We start from the raw sequence: 23,115 nt of genomic DNA, 5'->3' as shown, positions 1-23,115 counted from the left end.
CCAAAAATCTCATCACAGTTTATGGCACCTTCTGAGCTTGGCCAAAGACTCAAAACATGAGAACTACAGTTGAGATCACAGGAGTATATAAAAACACAAATCACTGTTACATAAATACTACTGGCATTGTAGGAAAACAGACTTTACATTTCTATGAAGCAGTCTGTAATCGGTTCAAATATCAGTGTCATATTCAAACAGTGAAATTACCTGATATCAAAACACTGCAATTTCAAGATATATAAAAATACCAAACTGAAAATGGTGAAAATTTCAATATGTACTAACTATTTAACACATCGAGATTAAATCTTGAAAGACTAATGGCATTCTGATAGCATTGTTTTATTTAAATATTGTACTATTCTTATTTAACATTCATTATGGTCACTATGGACAGAAAATAACATGCCGATCCCCTCAGTCTAACACTACAGCAACAAATGAAAGAAAATAGAAAATAGGAAAGAAGCCATACCAAGTGTTTGGATGATTCTCACATGAAGTGAAAGTTTTACTTATTTTGTTGGTGTGCGACTAGGGGAAAATAGAGAGGACCTGCACCACCTGCTTTGGGACTAGTACAACTGCTGACTTACACAGGAATGTAGCCATTATTATCATACATATCAAAACAAAAATGTACTACCTCAGATTTATATAAATATGAGCACTAAGTTATATTGATACAAATCTTTACTTTGTAAAACTTTATTTTTCAGTAATGCATTTCTTGCAAATGATGTTCAGTACAGAAATGATTCGTTTCAAACCATGACAAATCACCTTGCATAGAAAAACTCTCAATAATGGAAACATAAAAAAAAATTGAACATTTTAAACATCAAAACACTAAAAGAAAAATCATTTTGCAAGATAAAATAAGGTTTCAAATAACCTTCCTTGAAATCATTATGCCTATGTAGTAAATGATAGAACCCTAAAGCATTGTTTCACCATATGCAGAGAATATGTTACAGAAAATATGCAATTCTGTATGTGTTATAAATAAATACATGGTAGACTGAGACCCGTCCATTGTACTCTGTTTTATACACTCATATATACATCATCACCATCACATGAAGTTATGTGACTAATTTATTACAGTAATGATAACACAGATCTTACAACACATAAAATGTAGGTCATGGGAACCCCAGCCCAAAATACTTCACACAAATTTTTTTTTTTTGCTATCAGTTGCTGTGATAAATTAAAGTCACTCTCTCTTTCACACAACCAACATTTGCAGATTGCACAGGAACCATGGTGCATTTAATGCTCTTCAACGTCAGAATTGCATACCTTCCTACAGCACCACTAATACTTCACACTATCTTCATCTTCTAGGCCCTCCCATCCCACCCCGACCCCCCATGCTGCCTCTCTCAGAACGAGCTCCCATTCCACCACGCATTCCTCCTCGTCCTGAATTTCCCATTGCTCCACGTCCCATCATGCCACGTGGCGGCCCACCTCCTCTCCCACTTGATGGTCTACCTTCCTTTGGCTTTTTCTCTTCCACATTCAGTCGATGATTCTCTCTGAACATCAGGGGCTGAAATTGCAGATTTTAATCAAACAAAATGTATATACTTTTTAAATAGCAATTTTACTTAGGTGAATGTGTCTCAAAAAAGAAGACATTTTTTGGCTTTTCAAATATTCAGGATCATAATATATATAAATATATATTGTAGAACTTACTCGCATTCTTAAGATATCTCCAACTGGTGTAGGACTGTCAAATACCACAAATCCAAAGTTCTGAAAATTATGAAATATTCCCAATGACTTCAATAATGGAAATACATGTAGACATGCAATAAACAAAGCCACACCATGAATACTTTACTTACTGGTAATTTGCCAGGAACGCTCTTCGCATTAATTCTTACTTCAACAACATTACCATGTTCTGAAATCCACAAGAAATGAAAGCAAATATATTACACATATTTTTAAGGGGTAGTAGCAGCCAATATACGACAAAAAAATCACTTGCTATGAAACCAGCTCCACCTGTCTGGTAAATGCTTTATGTAAAAGTTTCTCTTTCAAAATAACTAATTTCAAAGTGTATGAAATTATGGTTCCTGGACAAAAATCATTGCACTTAAATTAAAAACAAAATTATTTTTCCATCATCTCTGCTGGCAAATTTAACTCTCAGTTAAATTTGTTTGGGTAATACTTAATTCATGCCCATTTCAAAATTTTATTCTAAAATTAGGAAGGTTTCAAAAAAGATAATTGGAAATCATGGATTTGGCATATACTGTCACTTTTTAAACATAGTGCTCATAAGTTTATGATTTAATACTAATGACAACTTACTCTCAAAGAAGTCTCGAAGTTCAGATTCTGAAACATTATTTGGGAGATTTCCAACAAACAACTGATGACTGTCTGGGAATCGTGAAGGAGGCCCCCCTCCACCCCCTCCTCCAAGTCTTCTGTTGTTTTGGGGATCAATATCTCCATCATCTCTGCTGGCACTAAGGCGGTCTCTGTCTCTTCTTTCTCTAGATCTGAAAGGAGCAATAGCATGAGTATCTATTTCCCTCTTGCATTCGAAATAAATTTTTTACAGGAACATATAATTGTCATTTTACATTCATTAGTAAACAGTGCTAAAAAAAATTCACATATTCACCTTAGGTGCAGAAGTACAAATGAAAAAACAAATAAATAAGAGTAATGTAAACAGTACATAATACATCTGGCAAAAGGTTTTATTTGGTATTTTTATTATAAGGTGTGTTTTGTGACATGATGATCAAACATGACAAAACTGCCAGGAGTTGTAGAACTTTACTTGGGGTTGTATTAGCCACCACGAAGCTGCGACATGCTTTCTTTTTCATAGTACGATTAAAATGTTTTAGTTTAAAAACAGGAGGTAGATAGACAAACCAAGAATTCGGTGTGGAAAACATTTCCACATAATTAAAGTTCAAATTTCAAACATCAAAGAAAATCACAAAATTCTTGAAAATCAAAATCCTGGCAATACCCACACCTTTTAAATTGTTGCAAAGGCCCCAGCTTTAAAAATGTGAAAAGTTAAAATGACAAACTATGCACACACTTTACAATATTTTCTCACAAAATGACGAAGTTTAACAAAGTGTAATTTTCTCTCAAACTGAACAAAATTAAAGCTTTGTCAAATGCACATCTTCAATACCCATACAATTTGTAAAATAAGAAGGTCCTCACTTGAAAACTGTGGGAGCAGTTTGACAGACAAATCATGTACTTTATGCAATATTTCCTCAAAACTAACCAACTTTGTTTAAATATCTACATAGCTCAGTGGATAAGGTTACTGTCCCACAGTTCAAATCCTCCAGTGTCTTTCAGTTATAAAATATTTGAAAATCATGTTTTTTCTCAAAAATTGCATATTTTTTGCCCTTTCGACATATGTACTTATTGCATATCATATCCTTCCAAGATTTAGTTCAGTTCATACTTGAATATTCAAGGTGTAGTGAGCCACCTTAATAGCATGATTTGTAATGTGCATCAGTATTCTGTACTTTCTGAATCAGTACATTCACCATATCAGACTTCTATCACACCTCTGTTTTAATGTGCAACTTAAATGAACATTTCAATGATTCCAACCAATCATGAACAAGTCCTGGACTATCTCTAAGGAACAAGCTGACTTCCATAACTCATGTAAAGTAAAAGCACCTTTGAGTTCTCTGTGGTTGTGGGCCAGCTCCTTGCTCTTGTCGGAAACCTGTGCCACCAGATGTCTTCTGCTGTGGTGGAGATGGCATTGTAGATTGTTGACCAATTGGACCAGAGGAGGTGTTCTTACTGGCCAAGGCTGCCCAAGAAAAAGGTTTTGGCTCCCCTGTTTGACAAAAATTATAGAATTTTACAAAGCTCCATTGCAGTTTTAAATAATATTGCAAACTAAATTAACATTTCTAGCACAGAATCAGAAGGATGCAGGACTGTTGCTGTGCCATGCCCTTAGTTATGTCTTTCATGTCCATCGTCACATCAAATGAAGTGATGCATACAGGTCCCCTTTCTCTATCATTTGTTTGATTAACAACTATCCAACTTCCAAACACCCACAGCAAACCATTAATTTGCACTATGTAATTACCACCTGGTGATTTCACAACTCCTTTTCAAAAGTATTAAAATTGTCTGTCTATTGTGACTGCTACAATTTTTCAGATAGTTGTGAATTAAGGATTAAACATTCATTTAATATTATAGTATTACCCCCCCCCCCCCTCCCCTTATTGAGGTGACACAATATGGAACAATTTGTACACAAGTTGAGAATCATGTTTTCATATCCACTAGCTGTTTGATATGTATCTCAATGAATACGAAAATGACAAGTTAAATATTCTTTGTATTATGTCCACAACAATATCCCTATATTGACCATAACATTGTCTGTCAAATTACTTTGACCAAACCTTTTGACTCCAGAAGTCTATATGCATCTTCCTCTAGTGAACTAATGTACAGTAAAAGTTACGTTGAACATGCTTTTAATAAATTCACATTTGTAAGTTATTGAAATTAAACTTGAAAGACATATCTTCTAAAGACAACTTCATAGTAACCACCACAGTAAATATAGGATGTTGAATATTCCTGCAGATTAATGACTGTACCCATGTTCTGTGGTTCTTCTTCCTGTGCCTCAGGTTCCTGTTCTACTGGAACCTCCTCATCAATCATCTCCTTTTCCTCATAAGTTTGCTCTTGCTCGAGCTCTTCTTCCTTTTCTTCCTCGACTGACTTTTGTGAGGGGGAGTCCACACGATCTTCCAAGTGAGATGTTCCATTACTGGAAATATAATTACCATCTTAGAGCACACAAATTTTAATAAATTTTTTTTCAACACTGCTGAATGAATTGTGGTACAGCAAGTACAGATATCTAATTTTGAACCATACTTTATACAAAGTCCTCGTATCAACATTTTAAAATAAATGTTTAGTATTTAAAAACCTCAAAGGTGGGGGCGGCTCATAGTAATTCTGCACTCCTGGATCTTGAATGTTTTCCTGAACATTTGAATTGGATGCCATGTTTTCAACATCAGAATCTGAAGAAAAAAACCCAACCATTTGTTAATCACTATTCTTTATCTTTAGTACTGATGCCAAGGGGAAACATAATGAATTACAGATATAACCTCTGTCTATATGACTTCAATGTAGTATAACAAGAGGCCCACAGGCCTTATCAGTCACCTGAATACTAGTGAAAAAGCATAACTACTCCCATGGGCTATGAAATCTAGAAAAAAAACAAATCCTGTTCTGAATATCTAAGCTAAATTCTAATGTTCAGCAACAGTATAAAACAAGATGTATTCTTAAAACTTCAATGCCCTGAAAAGTGCATACACTGATGAAAGGCTTTAAATAATAGGTATATTAACATTAAAACATCAAAAGATATGATTAATTTGGACCCATCCAAAAGTCATAACCCCGAGTTGTGAATTCACCATTTTTTGTACATCCTTTTCTGCTAAATTCCTAAGTATGCATTTATAACTTATTTCAGTATCAGCAAACTTACACATAAATACTATATACTAAGTTTAGCCTCACCCTGGGGGTCAGGACCCCTACTCTAGGAATCATCAAATTTACAATTTTGGTAAAGGACTACCTGTTCTTTCTAAATATTTATTTACTTTAAATTTAATATCAACACCACTAAAGAAGATGTTATTTAAGTGCTTTAGTAGTTTGGTCCTGCCCTGGGGTCATGAAATCACTATGCATTTGGTTTTTCTTACACATGTGTGGTTCTTGACAACAAGATTTTTGAAAACAATTTAAGTCCCCCTTGTCCAAATGATGCTTCATACCAAATTTGAAAAGAATTGGAATGGTAGTTATTAAGAAGAAGCTAAAAATGTTCAATTGCTAACGCATGACAACCAATTGCAATAGGTAACCTGAGTTTACTCAGGTGACCTAAAAACTGACTTAAAAAAGATTTTTATTACTTAACCTACCTAGGCATTAAATAGGACACATTATTTCCATTTCTTCAGACTGTCATATTTTTTATAATTCGAATTGAATTCACTATATTTAATGAAAACCAACAAAACAATGGCTACTCTTGCAATTCTTTACATTAAGAACCCCCATTAACGAGAAACCACTGACCTTCCTCTTGGTTCTCAATGTCGCTGTCATCATGGAAAACCTCATCCTGGTAACGGAATATGTCATTGTGAACATAGTACTTCTTTGGTGACTGAGGAGCCAACACAAAGGTCTGCATGAACCTTCTCATTGGCTGTCCATTATTCGACAGTTCTCCAGTTACCTGTGAATTTAATCTTGGGATGTAAATTCAATATAAGCAATAAAAGGGACAAAGTACACAACCCCAGCCATTAAAATTATCCCTCAAACCTCTACTTCATATTACTATTTCAGTCAGCAAATATGTGCTTTTTCATTTCATTATCTGTTTTTTAATCACGTTAGCATTACCTGAACCACCACAGCATTTCCAACAGTTGCCTGACTATCCACTTGCCGAATCTTAGCATGGCAGTCACGGAAATTCAGAGACATGATCTTTTTGTGGATCTCCTATTCAAATATAAACAGATGTTAAAATAAAAAATACACTCTTTAAACAAGAGGCCCATGGGCCACATTACTCGCCCGAGTCACCTTGACTCATATTTAAAGATTTTTCCTATTCGCATGTAAAACTTTGATCCCTATTGTGCAGGGCTTGAAGCTAACTTTTTATGTCACCAGTCCAAATGGACCGATGGGGTATAATTTCAACCAGTCCGCAGAAAATTTTACCAGTCCAATAGAGTTTTCCAGAATTAATTAATTAAATATATATCATTAATGTTATTAAAATGAAATTAAACTCAATATTCCTCAGACAATATTGTAACACTTAAATGTGGGATTTATATTTACGAATCTGATTTGTCAGATATCTACAGATCGAAGCATGCCAAATCTGTGTATAAAATTTCATAAGTATATTTTCCAAAATGATGCTTTAGAAAATTAACCAGTCCCATCGGACTGACTAAAACAAATGTATGTCAGTCCGCCATACTTTTAACCAGTCACAGACTGACGGGCATATGTTAATTTCGAGCCCTGTTGTGACCCCAACCTACTCCCAGGGGCCACGATTTTTACAAAATTGACTCTGCACTATGTCATGAAGCTTTCATGTCGGTAAATTTCCCTGGTTAGTGATTTTTACTATATATTTGTAGGTAAAACTATGATCTCCTATTGTCTCCTCATCTTACTCCCGGGGGTCATGACTTTAACAAACTTGAATCTGCACTATGTCAGAAAGCTTTCACGTAAATTTCCACTTTCCTCGTCCAGTAGTCTTTGAGAAGAAGATTTTTAAAGATTTTCCCTATATATTTGTATGTAAAACTTTGATCCCCTATTGTGGACCCATCCAACCCCCGGGGCCCATGATTTTAACAAACTTGAATCTGCACTATGTCAGGAAGCTTTCATGTCAATTTCAGCTCTTCTGGCCCAGTGGTTCTTGAGAATATTTTTAAATGACCCCACCCTATTTTTGTGATTATCTCCCCTTCATTTGAACAAACTTGAAAGCCTTTCACTCAAGGATGCTTTTGGCCAAGTTTGGTTATAGTTGGCCCTGTGGTTCTGGAGAAGAAGTCAAAAATGTAAAAAGTTTACAGACAGACAGACAACGGACAACTGGCGATCAGAAAAGCTCACTTGAGCTTTCAGCTCAGGCGAGCTAAAAACAAGTTAAATACCATACATGTAGTACAATTCTGAATTAAATGTACAAGACAAGCCTAAAATGCTAGAAATTAGGTGTAATTTCCATTTATATGCTTTCAATGTCTATTACATCTATTTTCACCCCAATTTTATTCTTGTGGATATTACTAATTGCAGAGCTCTTTTGGAAAAATCTGGGATATACGGAGTACATTCACTTATGCAGTGATGAATAATTTGTCCAACTCCCACATGTAAACAATGTTTCTCGCCTAATTATCTACGAGTTTTAAAAAAGGAAATATCTCAAATGCATCTCCAAAATGTCGTATTGATATCACCATATATGCAGTTTTGAATTTCCTCCTGTCTGACTACTTACTGCCTGACCAACAACTGGGGGCTGCTCTTCTCCTGGTTTTTCCACTCCTCCATGAACAAAGCTCGAGTTGTGACTGTAGAATCTGTGGAAAAACACAAAAATGTGGTTTTGCAGAAACAAAAAATTTGAAGTTACTAACACATAAGTGTTGAATGTTGACAAAAAAGGCTGTGTTATATTTTTATTATACTACTGGTGTAGAGTTTTTAAAATACTTATTTCAGGATTATATACAGTCTGAGAATTTAACGGTAGACCGCGGCGGCTATGCCAAATGAGGTCGGGCCATGCCATGCGCAAATAAGATATCCCGAATTGTCTAGCCAAATTCTAAGAAACAAAGGAATAATTATGATACGTGTGATATAAATGCACTTAAAATATCTTCCCTTACAATCGTCAAAATCTATTTTTGTGACCTGGATTTCACTCCGTTAATTTTAGAGTATATGACTTAAGCGTCTAAGCGGTTTGAAGATTATAACTAGTGCTCTAGACAAATTTTTCAACATACCATGCGTTTGTCTTTAAATGTCGATGCATTTTTTTTTAAAATCAGCATTCACCATTGATGAATTTTACTGGGATCTATTTTTAAACTAAGATTTTCCTCAACAATATAACTAGAGTTATCCTATTTTTTCTTTATTTCCCAAATATTCAAGTATTGCAAGAATGTCAAAACAAAATATACATTCGATTTAGCAAAAACAATTTTGAGGTGAAGGTCAAACAAACGGCATGTATATGATTCCGCAGTTAAAGTATTTTCTGGACAGCGATTATGATGAGCAAAAGAAAAAAGAAAACGAGGACAATATCAATAGACTAAATGTAGAATTGGAAATGGAGTATGAAGTTCAAAACCAAAGTTTGTTAATAACCATTTTTTCTCGATATACGTGTTATTTTTGTCGCCAAATTTTGGTCAGGTCTATGCCGCATTAAAAAGACATAGACCTATTGTCTATGCCATTTAAAAAGTTAAATTCTCAGACTGTATATATATATACACACACATACACTCCTTTAAAATTTACTCTCAATAATATATAAGTGCTAATTGTTAACATGTGCTGTCTGTCACTGGTAACCTTAGAGAAGGCCATCAATTGGTTACTGGAAAAGATAGTCATTCACCTGGAGTGACCAGGGTCTACATTGGTGTCAATTGCTATACACAAAGATACACATGTAAAATAAAATACTGTACATTTGATATTTGTGCAAAAGAATGTGAGAACACATTGTTGATTGAAAAGTCTGCTAATGATATTTGAGGAGGAATTAAGGACAGTAGGCATGGAAAGTGATGTTGCTACTATGGGAACTTTTCCTCTTTCTAGGTCCTAATCCCAATAATTATGAACTTGAATTGCTGCCAATTGTCTTTGGAAAGTAGTACTGTGATTTTTATTTTTTATTTTTCATTATACATTTCCTATGGAATAGGATTGTGATGAATTTATTGCTAATGTTCAAATATTTAGTTCTGATAGTTAACTATTAACTCATAATTTAAAAAAAAGTATACTGTGAAGTTGGTAATTATCAGCACAGAAGTATATAAAAAAATGTGCTTTTATTTCAGCAGTAGATGAAAGGGGTTGTTAAGATTTCAATTAATTGCTATCAACACACCAGACCTTGGAAGCCCAGTTGGCACCACTGGCCATATCTGATAATAGGGCCTTAGCTATTGTCTCTTTTTTGATTGACAAGCAGAATGTTTTAGATCTTAGAACAGGTAAATTTCCAGGCAGGTGACTTAAAATTGATTCTTTAAGGAAACAGGTTTTGAAGCCTGGTAATTAGCATTGACACTTGACTGGTCATCCCTAATCTGCCCTGAGGATTACTTGGTTTGAGAAATTATCAGCTGAATTGATAGTGATGACAGGTGACACTTGATTTTTATTTAATTGTGGGGTGTTGAAACAAATACAAATTTAAAACAAATCAAAAATTTCGTTTTTTAAATCATCACTTCAGATAAAAGAAAGTTTTAAGAAAACAAAATCTTTATCATCCTCACACAATATTTGTTTGCAGGGTTGCAAATAAGAGTCAAAACCTTACCAATATTACTAGCTCACACAAATATTTGGGGCCACAAATAGTTGAAATAACAATTTCATCATAAATTTAACCATAAAAAGAATAAAACTCTTACAGCAATAACATGCTATTTTATTTCAAGTTCATTCAAACTCATCCACTGTCCCTTCATTCTCACTATTCAATTTCTATCACACACCTACATTCTCATTCTGTGAGCTCTCATTCTCTTCTAACACTTTCATCTACAATTTTCACTTTCCAAACTTTCATCCTCAATATAATATTCATAATTTGGTTGCCCACAAATAAAATTACTTGCAACTTTGTGGTTATGGTGTAAAATTCTAAATGCCAACTTCTGGACCTCTCAAAGTTTTGTTTTTGATAGTCCCATTGACTTTTTCATTTATGAGTCTCCAGTATTTCTATTTTCTAAGTATTCTGAGTCATCACAAATGACAGAATATCAATTCTGAGTGAAACAAAAGTTGTTGAATACTTATAGTTTTATACTCTCTTATTCATTTTCAGATTTTCTACAACCTTCAAAATTACCTATGTAAATGCAGTGGGACCTCATTAAGCAAGGTGTAATATTGCCTAACAAACTCTCGGCCAACACACTGTGGGCTTGGGGTTTCCATGACCATGACTTTGTTCTTAAGTAATCTGAAAGAAAGTCAAACATAGTGCTTAATAACTAGTCAATAAACAAAGTTGTTTTTTGAATATAGTGTTCAGTGTGCAAGTGTTGAGGAAGGTACATCTAAAAGGTACATGCTAGAAACTCTCCCTTAAACTCTCAAAATAAAAAACCCAACTCAAAAGTAATCGGCAAACATAAGTAGAAAGTAATCAATAAATGATCAGATTCAGAGAATTGTCCATACTAGCTCCTTGAGTTCCATTCTTTTCCAGTTGAAAATTGAAAATCTCAACTTGCACTTTGCTTGTAACATATATAGTAAAAGTTAAAGCTTGATATCCAAGAAAAATTTAATGGATTAAGAGTATTTCAAAACAGGGTTGAAACAATTCTCCAAAATGATGTTCAATACAATTTAAGCTCAATTCAATGTTTGGTTCATGGTCCTTTTTAAAACTGGGTTTGTTGAATACATCTGATTCCTTGTAGATAACATTTTTACATATAGCAGCACAAACAATAAGGCCAAGATAAAACGTGTCCTATTTCACTCAAAAAATTAGGTAGGGTAGGTAGGTAAAACATTTTGTTCGAAATCTTCTTAGTTTTGAATACACGTCTATATAAATTGCAAATACTGTGAAGATCCATCGCAGTCAAAATGTAAATCAGAGAAACTCAACGCATAAAAAAAAAAAATTCCCGTTTGAAAATTGCAGATTTTTATATCGATATACTGTCAATAAAATATCTAGAGTTGACAGCAAAACTGTAGGTTGGGCCAGGAAACCAGAAACACTAATGGACCACAGCTACAGAACCCATCAGAATGTTACCATCCAGCGACGTGAAAGTATTTCGTTTTTAAATATGTTACTGTCTGTGATAGATAAATTACTAACGTGACATAAGCAACAAAGCTGGAAATACCATAAGCATGGCAACACCTTTAAAACACACCATATTGTATATTGACAATGCTGTGAACTTCAAAGTAAAATTTCCCAGTCTTACTCATCCTCAACAACTAATAACAACACCCACATACTGGTCAATTACAGCTGCATAATTTTAAAAGTGCTAATACAAAGTTCCCATGGTGCTTGCACAAATGCCATGATGTCACCATGGCGATATAGTGTGTTCATATCCTCCCATTTTTTATGGGGATGGGGAAGAAAAATTTTTGGATTGAAAATTTAATTAAAACTTCAGAACCCAAGTACGAGACGTCAAGTAAAACACACAATGCAACACAGAAAGTGATACCAGAACTCAACATTAAAGTAAAACAAAAAATATGATTATATTGAATCAGACATCATAACTGTAACAACTTATAGAAGAAAATCTTGATCAGATAACTTACAATATACCTATCACTGTCCATTTCATTGATATCATAATTTTGAAAATGTGAATAATATTCTACAAACTAGACAATTCAATTATTCTCACAGAGCTGAGAACCTGAATGATGTTCAATCAAATATGTTCTTCAAAGTTGTGTATAGTTATCACTTAAAATATCACAAAATTTACTTCATATCATCATGAAGGGGGTGTAAGTTTCAGCCTTATACAAGATGTATACAAAATTTTTTCAACTTACCCAAATTCTCAGAAAAATTGCAATTTACTGCAAAGGCATCAAGATAAAAAATGATAATCCACCTATTTAACCCATGAGCTATATATTGCCAGTCATGTGATTTTAAGAATACTCAAAACATATCTGCTAGCTATATGACTTAATGTACTCAACACCTGTCAGAACTAATTCACCCTAAACAACTGGTCTTCAAAATAATGGCATCACAATGGAACTGTGAAAAAAAATATTTTAATGAGGGGATTACCAAAACAAACAATCCTCCAATTCTATATTGCTCATTGATCACAATGGGAAACTAATTAATCAGCTTGTGGTAGACAGATGTAACAAACTACTATGAATAACATTTTCTGAAGAAATGCAAGGGACAATGTAATTGCTGTGTATATAAAATTTGATTCCATTTTTCCAAAAATGGAAGATAATTCTTGTTTTAGGTCATTGAATTTTGTACACAATAGCTATATAGAGTTTGCAAATTGACCGAGTTTGTACTTTGTGAAAAAAAGAAAAGAGATCTTATATTATAAGGCCAATTCAACTTAATTAGTAGATTATCATCCAGGGTCAGCAAAAAGTATGGGGCGGGTTGGGAGGACTTTATTTTTTAATTTTTATTTTCTGAGAAAAATATTAGAGGGCGAAGCCCTCTCACGACCCGAAGGGCAATGAGAGCGGAAAATAAAATTTTTTGGGGCGGGTCAATTTTCGAGGGGCGGGCGGGGATGATAATCTATTAATTAAGTTGAATTGGCCTAAGGAGTTACATTACTTCTGTTCATTTGTGACAATGACAAATTTTATATCTGAAATGTGGCCTTATATCAATCATCTTTTAAAAAAGTATTTTACTCGGTCTGCATCTCAACAAGCGAGGCTGAAAATAGTCTATATGTTAACAATATATTATACTTTAAAAAAAAATCTTTTGCATGAAAGTTGTATACAATGTCTGCTAAAAATTTATACTTGAGAAAAGCATTACTTGTCCTGGAAAAAACATGAGTTCTCTATAGATCCATTGATAGTATGCATGAGCATTATAAATGAATTATTAATATTAAAATCATGTGTTAACTTAATTTACTACACATCACTGATACTATTTTGATGTACAATGCCATGCATGTCTAATGAAAGTACTTTCAGGATTCTTTTACTGTGCAAGTGTAATTTTCTAAGAATAGGACTTTACTTTCTCCTTCAAAGTACAGAGTTCCAACATTTCATCGAACCCACTAATCTACATATTGAGTTCAAAATTTTCCAATAAAAATGATTTTCCAGCAAAATTATAAAATTTCATCTTCTATTGGCATCTTTTTCTTCACGGAAAAGGTTGCATTCAATTGAACAAATTATTTCTATTTTTTTTGGGAAAAATATAAGAGAATTAGGGCTGTCATGGTTCCAAAAATTTTCGGGTCGGTTCTAAATTTTGTTTACTTCGGGTTCGGGTATTTCGGTTCAGGCCTATATAACTATTTTAAGAATTTAATATACAGTTAAAATCAAAAACCTTCATAACGTATTTAGTCACAATAATTACTCGGGGACTGAGGTTTAGACTCGACATCCATGGTACTAGAAAGAGCATTGTCACTTCTACTCGTTTCCACCCATGCTTTCAATGTTTTGTCATTGACGATGTTGCTCCTGTGGCGTATTTTCAATGCGTCCGACATATCTTACATATACTGTCATTATTTAGTTTTGTCGACAATGCCATCATTTAACAATTGATCAAAATACAGCCACCTTTGAGGATTTTGGCAACATAATGATTCTATTTTAAAAACCAAACCCGAACCGAAATATGGGAAAATGGAACCGAACCCGACCCGCGGATTTCGGGTACCCATTGCAGTCCTAAAGAGAATTATAATAAATTTAATTTATTGAAAACATCAGTTTACTCATGTTATCCAAGAAAACTTCATGCACCACTGCAGAATATAAAGCAGCATGGCAGTCTATGCGAAAGACATTGGACCTGACCGATGTACAGTGCCTGAGGTCCGATGCATCTTTTTTTTTTTTTTTTACATCGGACCGAAATGTCCGATGTCTTAGTGTCCGGTTTTGAACTTTACTATTTTGATGCGAAGTCATTTAAATATTTGTTATAAGAAAAAATAGCACACAAATCCAAATATGTAAATGAATGTGATTAAAACCGCATGGACTGTCTAAAGTATTTTACGGGAGGGATCCCAAGTATAATAAATAAGATTTCCTTGGTTTTGCATTTTCACGTGTTTCACTTTTTACATTAGGTTTTTTGGTCTGACAGAATTTGGTCCGGTCCGTGTGTTCATTGATTACACAGGACCAAAAAAAACTTTCGCATAGACTGGCATGGTTAAAAATATGGTCAAAATTGAGTAAATAATGGTATTTGAACTCAACCGATTTTGTGCATCACGAGTTATGACTGCAATTTCTTTAAATAATTACTGGGTACTTTCAAATATCAATTAAATGTAATTTTTAAAGTGCATGTGCTTTTTCCCAAATGCTTTAATTCTATAAGATATTATGGATTTATACCAAAATCTATGACTTTGGAAGAAGGGGCATCTTTGAGAAAGTGTTGTAACTGACTTTGAACTTTCCAATAAATTAATTAACCAATCTATGGACACCCCACCCCTAACATATTTCTTAGTGCAATGTGAATCTTTCAATTCCAACCTAATAATGAATATGCATGACACTACTGAGAAACAGACAATTGCAATATTCTATAAACCTCTGGACTGCTAGATGTATTTATTCCTTCTCATTTCTTAACATTATAAAACTGTTGCTAATTAAAATTTTAACTGCCACTGCCATGCACCTGAACATCAATATCCTGATGTAGAGAAGAAAAACTTGTAGCGTTTCACTTGGTGTATCTTTTCGTTAACATATGGAAGAGCCCCTACTAGTTTCGAATACCAAAACTTTTACATGGTTTAGAAAATGTCTTCTGATTGATAACCAGAACATTCACTTACTCTAATTTTTTGATTATTGGTAGTACACACTTTTTTGTTACAGAATGTTCATAAAACCATCCTATGTGTTAATTTCACAAATTTCTATCAACAACAAACAATTCTTGGACAATTCCAACAACTATATGAAATTAGTAATCCCTCCCCTTTATAACTTACCTTGGAGACACTTAAAAATTAAATGGAAAGAACGATTTATACAAGCAAGTATAACCAACGTATAACATTCATACCTCACAAAACAATTTTTCTCGATTCAATCAATCGCACAATAAAATTGGTGAATTCATGCCACCTATCCGAATCTCATAAGTATATAGAGATAAAACATAGAATACACACAAAAAAGACCTCTGTACCAATGGAGTAAACATGAATAAACAAAACCCTACGCGTCCTCACGTAATCATACATAATAAACGAAACTGGGGGACAGACTATTCAATGTAAAATCAACTATATAATTTTTATAATAATCACGAAGTGGAACTTTTATATTTCACAACAGAAATAAAAGTACAACCGGCAAGTTATTTTGCGTTTTGCAACAAGGAAGGCACACGAGGTTAATTCGTAACCTCCATTTTTCCTTGAAAAAAAATAAACATACCTCAATTATCTTCGAATCAAGGATCGGGGATTCAAAATGACTATAAATACATTAGAATCGATATAATTTACAGTCAAATTTGTTATCAATTAGATGATAGTTTCTTTTCAGTTGTTCTGTTCAGCACATGCACAGAATGCGCATTGATGTCCAACTTACCCTTTGCCGCGCAGTAACCGGGGTTCCCTTTCCAGAACAATCGTTGAACCCCAAATATAAAATGGCTTATATCATCGATGATTGAAAATGCAACATTTAAAAATCATATGTAAAGATGATACAAATATACAAAAAGTGGTTTGCTATTGATCTTTAATAAATAGGGATATTCATAGTAAACTTAGTTCAATTCGTGAATTACATTTAATTATATCGCTTATATCAATCAAGAACTACATCCGGTATTTAACGCGTGCGTGTTTCTCTTGGAAACGGAACGCTCTGAGGTTATTTACGTCTGCAAGGTACTTGGAGGTTAGGGCAATATTTATATTGTGAAAATGGCAGAATCTGCATATCATATGGAAGCACTGAGGCGTCAGCGAGTTATAGATAGGAAGAAAGTCGCCCTTGATAAAATGACAAATGGTGGAAACCAGGTTTGCTATCTTTTGGTTTTTCTAATAACTGTTCATAATTAACAACGACTTTTTTGTGTGTGACAAAAAACAGGCCCTACTTATTAATACACAAGTAATGATGGGCAATGCCATATAATTGATTTATATGATTGTGTTCGTATTTGTAAATTATTTTGATATCTGATCTACGTACAGATAATGAATACGATGTATACGTAGTTTCTGTGGAAACGAGGGGGTTATTTATATTCGGTCTTTTCTAGGGGGGTAGGAAAGACCGAATATAAATAACCCCCTCGTTTCCACAGAAACTAATGTATACGGTACAAGGTTAAGTTATAGACTTTAATAATCAATTGAAGTTAATATGCAGCAACTTATATGCTGCGATGTTCTCCTATATTATTAGACATTTAATGATGTGTTGTTAAATGAGCCTTTGCCAATTTCTATTCTAAATTAATTGTGTTTGTGCCAAAATATTTGTAATTTTGTACATTAAACCTGTTGTGCATAGTCTAATATGTGAATAATCATCTTATTTTATGTTAGGACTCTTATGAGAATGTTGAGCAAACAAATGCCAAAAATCCAATATTGTTCAGTGGTCCTGGCGATTATGACACCAACAGGTAAAATTTGAATTTTTGAAACCTTTTATTTAATTATTTTTGGATGATGTCCATTAATGGGGGAAGGAGGTTGAATATAGAAGTACTACCAATTAACCAAGACAAAAATTAACAGCACTTTTTGCACACTACATGTAAATTAAAATAATTGAATCACTGGAAAATCCAGTTTGATACTTATCATATACCAGACTAATATCTCTTATTTACCATGATACAGTATATTATGGAAAAGACAAACTGATCCTGATGTTGATGGTATTCATGTTAGTATTTTGATGGATGAGTACTGTTTACAGTGTAGGAAATCATCATGTATGTCTCAATTTTCAATGTATTCATTGCTGTGTCTATTGGTTTCTGTAGTATAGCTTTTTTCTCATTGTGCTTGACCTGTCATCATATGTTATCCTGTTTGAATTGTTAGAACACTCAATTCACTTTCGAAAAACAACATAAATCATTGTCCGACAATATTTGCAAAAAAAATAACAAAACCATTCTTATGCTGATATGAATTTCAATGTCCGAACTTTTTAATAAAACCTTTTCATCTAGCAGCAAGTAATTGACTGCATGATTTACTACACATAAACACATTTGTCACCCATCTCACTTACCTCTAAAGTAGTGCATGAAAAATGTATATATATATATGCATTTCAGGTATTGTCAGTTAAAATATGCATTGAATTCGGTGATATTTCACTACATAGGAAAGAAACCACACTGATTAAATGCATTTCAGGAATCTATTTCATTTCAATGAATAAATAATTATATTATTTTTTTTTTTATTTGCATGTTCATTTCATGTGGTAATCCTATGACAACATGAGTAAAAATGCATGTTTCCTTTGTGTCAGTGGTCTTAATGCAAGCCTTTCTGCCCTTTTAGATGCAGTGGATCTCGGCCGCCAAAACCGCATAGAGAGATGGGTGTGGTTTTGCAGGAGGTCGTTCATGACCCTAACTTTAATTATAGATTGCTTAAGGAAGAGGGTGAACCCCCTTTGCATGTTGATCCTATTTATAGAATTATGTACCCTGGAGCTGTTATTTACAAAAATGTATGTTGAAATTTCAACATAAGTAATTCATTCTAATTTTCCTTTAATTAGATAATGAACATATAATTAACATGGTGCTGGGTGTCTTTCTTAATAAACATATATAATGTTCTTTTATGCTTCAACACATACACAATAACTTTGTATGTTTCACCTTTGTTGATGTATAACACACTCATATTTTGAATATCTATCAACATGTATTTGAATACACTAAGTAATGTAACAGGAAAGTACAGTCCCTACTGAGGATCGAACCCAGGACATCTGGCACAACAGTCCAGTGCTCTACTGATCAAGCTAAAGGGTTATATCCTCTAGCCAGAGCTAGTAATTTAAAGAAGGCCATGTATCTAACACTACTACATTGTGCTCCTTCAGAGAGATATAGGCATCCCAACTTTCTTGGAGTGCCAGCGCCTGTAGGACAAAGTTTTGGGGGCAATCACTCTCACCCACCAGAGATTACAAGTCCCAACATGGGCGCCAATTGTAACAGAGACTGTTTTATGTCTCTGCGGAGGATCAAACTCGGGACCTCTAGCACAAGAGTCTAGTTATCTACTGATCAAACTACATGTAAAGGGTTAACCCTATAGCCAAATCTGATAGGAAGGCCATATATCTAACACTACTACAGTTACACCCACAGAACCTAGTATGCTCACAAATCTTAGTATTTGAACACAGTTACACCCACAAATCCTAGTTTTTGAATGAAAGTTACACCCATAAATTCTAACACCAACAAATCCTAGTATTTGAACACAGTTACACCCACAAATCCTAGTATTTGGGTGAAAGTTACACCACAAATCCTTAACACCCACAAATCCTAGTATTTAAACACAGTTACACCCACAAATCCTTGCATTTGAACACATGCAGTTACACCCACAAATCCTAGTATTTGAGTGAAAGTTAAACCCACAAATCCTAACACCCACAAATTCTAGTATTTGAACACAGTTACACCCACAAATCCTAGTATTTGAACACAGATACACCCACTAATCCTAGTATTTGAACACAGTTACACCCACAAATCCTATATTGAACACAGTTACACCCACAAATCCTAGTATTTGAACACAGTTACACCCACAAATCAATCTGATTAAAATCAGATCCTCAATCCGCTCCTCTTTCTTCATCTTGTCGCCTCGTGTAGCGACAAGAAAAAAAAAATGAAGAAAGAGGAGCGGATCAAGGATCTGATTTTAATCAGATTGACCCACAAATTCTAGTATTGAACACAGTTACACCCTCAAATCCTAGTATTTGAGTAAAAGTTACACCCACAAATCCTAATAATGACTTGCTGGTGTCTAAGGTAATTTCTAAAATGATCCATCTTGCAATTTTCAAGCAACACAGTAAAATTGGATATTCTGTCATACCCTAAATAATACCTTAACTTTTCCCAACATGTTTCTGAAGCCCAAATTTATATATGCATATAGTATTTATCATGTTCAGGTGTTTATCAGTTCCTTCCTGTGTGCAATATTTTAGATAATGCATATCTATGGGTGCTTAAATATTAAATCTGTAGGAATTGCATGTAATAGATTAATAGTTAATTCACAACATTTTGGTTTGGTCCTTTACTATAAACATCTCCTTGGTTTAAATGGCTGAATAGTTTTCTTGTTCTAGGGGAAATGTATCCTCATATTCAGATTCACTGTATCTGTAGCACTTAACATATCAAAACACTTCTCACTATATATGCTAATTCTGAAATTCAAAGTTTTCCAATGTAATATTCTTAAAAGATTAAAATTGGAAAATACAAAGTCTGTATACATCAGCTTATAAGAGTAAACCTTCAAATTTGTACAATTTAGTGTTAATTTTCAAACTGAACACTATTATGATTGTAAGGAAAAATAGGGGGTTTTTTTTGTTTTTTTTTTCTTATATATAATTGTTTGATTTGAAAATTTTTGAATATCATAGTGTTTAATTGTGTGTTGAAATTTAAACAAAGTCGAGAGTAAGCCTAACCATTGAAATTTACATACTACTTTGCATTAATTGCAGGAGTGAACTGTGCATGTTTCGAGTCAACGGTGAAGGTTTTCAAAATCGTTATAGAAATCGTGATAATCTATATCCTCATGTTGACCAGGCCTATGCATGCATTTACCCTGGAAAAGATAATTCTGAATACACGAACGATGAAAATCGCAACAATCGTAGGATGAATAATAGTATAGACAAATATTCTATAAGCCAGCAAGTCAATGGGAAGTTCCATATGCAAGTTATTGAAACAACACAACACTTGAGTGACTGAAAATATAAATTTTGCTAGTTTTTGGTGGTGTTGGTTTTTTTAGAATTTGCATTTTTTAAGAAGACCAGTGTTCAATGGTTTCCTCATGAACTTTTTGCAGGAATCAGATTGAGGATGTTCTAGCAGAAAAAGCTCAAGCAAAGAAGAATAAACCTTTACCTAAGAAACAATTGCCTGTTAAAAAACCTCCACCAGAATCAATCAGAAATATAAAACGTAATATGGTTTTTAAGATACTTCATCCATATGACTCTGATTAGTATGTTATTTATTTTGTTAGGGGTCACCTTTTACTGTTAATTCACTGATAACTATTTCATTTTTGTGGCTATTGGGTGCTACCTGTTGTATTTTGTGTGTGTGCAATTTGCCAATATTCTCTGTTAGCTTTAAGTTTGTTTTTTTTAGATTAGATTAGAAATACTTTGTCCCTTCTGTTCCAGATTTTGTTGTTAAAAGTTAACAGTAACTATACCTTAAAATGTTTGCTCAATCTAGTATTAATATCATACAGTATTTCTAATACATTGTTTTGATATGTATTATTTATTGACAAATGGTGTGATTTTGTTACAAATAATTTTAACCTGTACAAGCTTCAACTAGTCAGAGCCAATACCAGTATTATGTAGTGCATCTAATACTCTGCAAATTTTTTTAAAATACCGATTTATACTTTGTATACAATAACAATAGTCTTTTATAACTTGCTGTTTTGCATACTTTCTACAGGGAGTCTGTGCATTTTTAATTGTTTATGGATACAATTTTATGTTAAGATTTAAGGACAAAAAAAATGCACACAGCTCCTGGTATCAAGTTTGTAAGTTTTAATTTATCTAACAATTGTGGAATAATTTACTCAAATCAATGGAAATGGGGTTCTTCACCAGCTTCAGTAGTGGTTAGAAAAAATATTAAGAAATCTACCCAAACACTAGCTTGTTTTCCATTTTCAGAACAGACTTGCCAGCCCACAGAATCTATCATAGGAAAGCGGACAATACCCCAGAAGACAAAGTGTTTCCTTTACTTCATCCTCAAGAATATGAACACGAAAAACCAATTACCCAACTGCCTCCTAGAAAACCACACTTTAAAGTCTAAATAAGCGACAGTCTTCTTTATTCAAATAAAATACACCTAGTCCCCGATGGAAACATTGCATTTAACTTGTGTTGTCAGAAACAAAACCCACTTTCGTACAAAATGCTGAATGTTTATGTCTAAGTTTATAATGTGAAAATGTTACACGTATTATAACTGTTCAAATAATCTGTGTCATCTCCCCATTAATATAGATGCATTTACAACTGGATTGGTACTGAGAGATGTAGAAGACAGTATGATCACAGTCGTAATGGTCCTATTCTTGCTAGTTCCTGGCATAGTCTTCGAAGAGAATTAAATTCTATAGGGCATGGTACACCATTATTAGCTGGTGAAGGACGCCCAACTAGATTTGATGCAATAAGAAGGGTGAAATAAGCCCACAAAATAGAGAATTTATTGCATGTCTCTTTGTTTTTTTGTGCAACTAAAATTTCTTCTTCAATTTCCAATTTCTGTATTTTTTGCTTCAATGGATGATTAATGCAGATAAAGATAATTTGCCATTTATAATGCAAGATCAAGATTTGATGTAATCCATTGTGATTTAATCTTCAACAAGTTGTGTGCTTTTTTTAAAGTTGGTAAATATTTTGAGGTGATGAATGTTATTAATTTACAAGATGCCTGTTATGATAGGCCATCTGTGTGTTAAGAATTGTTTATTTTTGGGAAACTGTTTGGTGGCAGGAATTTTTTTCAGCTGTGATTACATTTATCAGTATTATTACTGCAATATATATACACAATGTATTTGTTGTTTGCACTTTTTGCACTTGTATATGTATTTCCATTGTTATTTACTTTTCATATGTATCAACATATGCCATGTTTTGATAGTTAAGGCATTTTCTGATGAAATTTTGTTTGACTCTCCAAGTTGAAAGTTATTTATTTATGTATGAAATGTGCGATTTTTAAAAAAAATAGTACATTGTATCTGGTTATTGTTAAAAATTTGCTCACTATTTAATCTTTGAAAATCTAGAGTGTACGTACGTATTGCTTTTATATTGTCAATAAACCTAATTATTCTGGAAGTTTTTCGTTATTTCAGAGTTGTTATGCATTTGATAGAAATAATGCAAAAGATTGAGGTCTATTCCATAAACAAAATAATGAGGTTCTGATCGACTCCAGGGCAAGGCCAAACTTGGTATATGAAGTATTTATGTGTAAAACATTTAAAAAACATCTTTAATTTTATTAATACTAAATTGAAACTAAAAAGATATTTAGAATGAGCAGGTAGCCCTTTACTAAAATTAAATTTCATGATCTCGGGAGTAGTGTTTTGGTATCGGGGTGGGGTCAAAATTGTAAATGAT

General features: G+C 33.5%; 2 protein-coding genes across 9 annotated transcripts; one reads left to right on the top strand and one right to left on the bottom strand.

The window, feature by feature from the left end:
• Positions 1–236: 236 nt before the first annotated feature.
• On the bottom strand, positions 237–16,316 carry LOC125668353 (ras GTPase-activating protein-binding protein 2-like). Of its 2 annotated transcripts, none has more exons than XM_048902337.2 (12): positions 16,252–16,316; positions 10,775–10,888; positions 8,159–8,240; positions 6,517–6,618; positions 6,184–6,346; positions 5,003–5,099; positions 4,662–4,837; positions 3,709–3,874; positions 2,341–2,534; positions 1,863–1,921; positions 1,711–1,770; positions 237–1,561 (listed from the first exon to the last, which is right to left on the bottom strand). In XM_048902337.2, the coding sequence occupies exons 2-12, from the start codon at positions 10,867–10,869 to the stop codon at positions 1,343–1,345; spliced, it is 1,413 nt and encodes a 470-aa protein (XP_048758294.1). In that variant the 5' UTR covers positions 10,870–10,888; positions 16,252–16,316; the 3' UTR covers positions 237–1,342. The 2 variants fall into 2 exon arrangements, with proteins under 2 accessions (XP_048758294.1, XP_048758295.1); XM_048902338.2 differs by lacking the exon at positions 16,252–16,316 and adding an exon at positions 15,716–16,118.
• Positions 16,317–16,405: 89 nt separating this feature from the next.
• Positions 16,406–22,824, top strand: LOC125668354 (uncharacterized). Of its 7 annotated transcripts, none has more exons than XM_048902343.2 (4): positions 16,406–16,691; positions 17,226–17,305; positions 18,204–18,375; positions 21,637–22,824. In XM_048902343.2, exons 1-4 carry the CDS (start codon positions 16,593–16,595, stop codon positions 21,667–21,669), a joined length of 384 nt encoding a protein of 127 aa, XP_048758300.2. In that variant the 5' UTR covers positions 16,406–16,592; the 3' UTR covers positions 21,670–22,824. The 7 variants fall into 7 exon arrangements, with proteins under 7 accessions (XP_048758300.2, XP_048758299.2, XP_048758297.2 ...); XM_048902342.2 differs by having other exon boundaries at positions 20,778–22,824; XM_048902340.2 differs by having other exon boundaries at positions 20,422–22,824.
• The last annotated feature ends 291 nt before the right edge of the window (positions 22,825–23,115 follow it).

The sequence above is a fragment of the Ostrea edulis genome, chromosome 4 (assembly GCF_947568905.1).
Source record: "Ostrea edulis chromosome 4, xbOstEdul1.1, whole genome shotgun sequence".
Lineage (NCBI taxonomy): Eukaryota > Metazoa > Mollusca > Bivalvia > Ostreida > Ostreidae > Ostrea > Ostrea edulis.
The sequence above is the reverse complement of the archived record's forward strand: the minus strand, read 5'-3'. Positions and strand labels throughout refer to the sequence as shown.

Excerpts from the sequence above, each read along its gene's own strand:
- LOC125668354 (XM_048902341.2), top strand. The coding sequence starts at position 16,593 with ATGGCAGAATCTGCATATCATATGGAAGCACTGAGGCGTCAGCGAGTT. Across the intron at positions 16,692-17,225 it reads TGACAAATGGTGGAAACCAG|GACTCTTATGAGAATGTTGA; the intron begins GTTTGCTATCTT and ends ATTTTATGTTAG. Across the intron at positions 17,306-20,421 it reads GGCGATTATGACACCAACAG|GAGTGAACTGTGCATGTTTC; the intron begins GTAAAATTTGAA and ends CATTAATTGCAG.
- LOC125668353 (XM_048902337.2), bottom strand. The coding sequence starts at position 10,869 with ATGGTCATGGAAACCCCAAGCCCACAGTGTGTTGGCCGAGAGTTTGTT. Across the intron at positions 8,241-10,774 it reads GTCCCACTGCATTTACATAG|ATTCTACAGTCACAACTCGA; the intron begins GTAATTTTGAAG and ends GTTTTTCCACAG. Across the intron at positions 6,619-8,158 it reads CCCCAGTTGTTGGTCAGGCA|GAGATCCACAAAAAGATCAT; the intron begins GTAAGTAGTCAG and ends ATATTTGAATAG.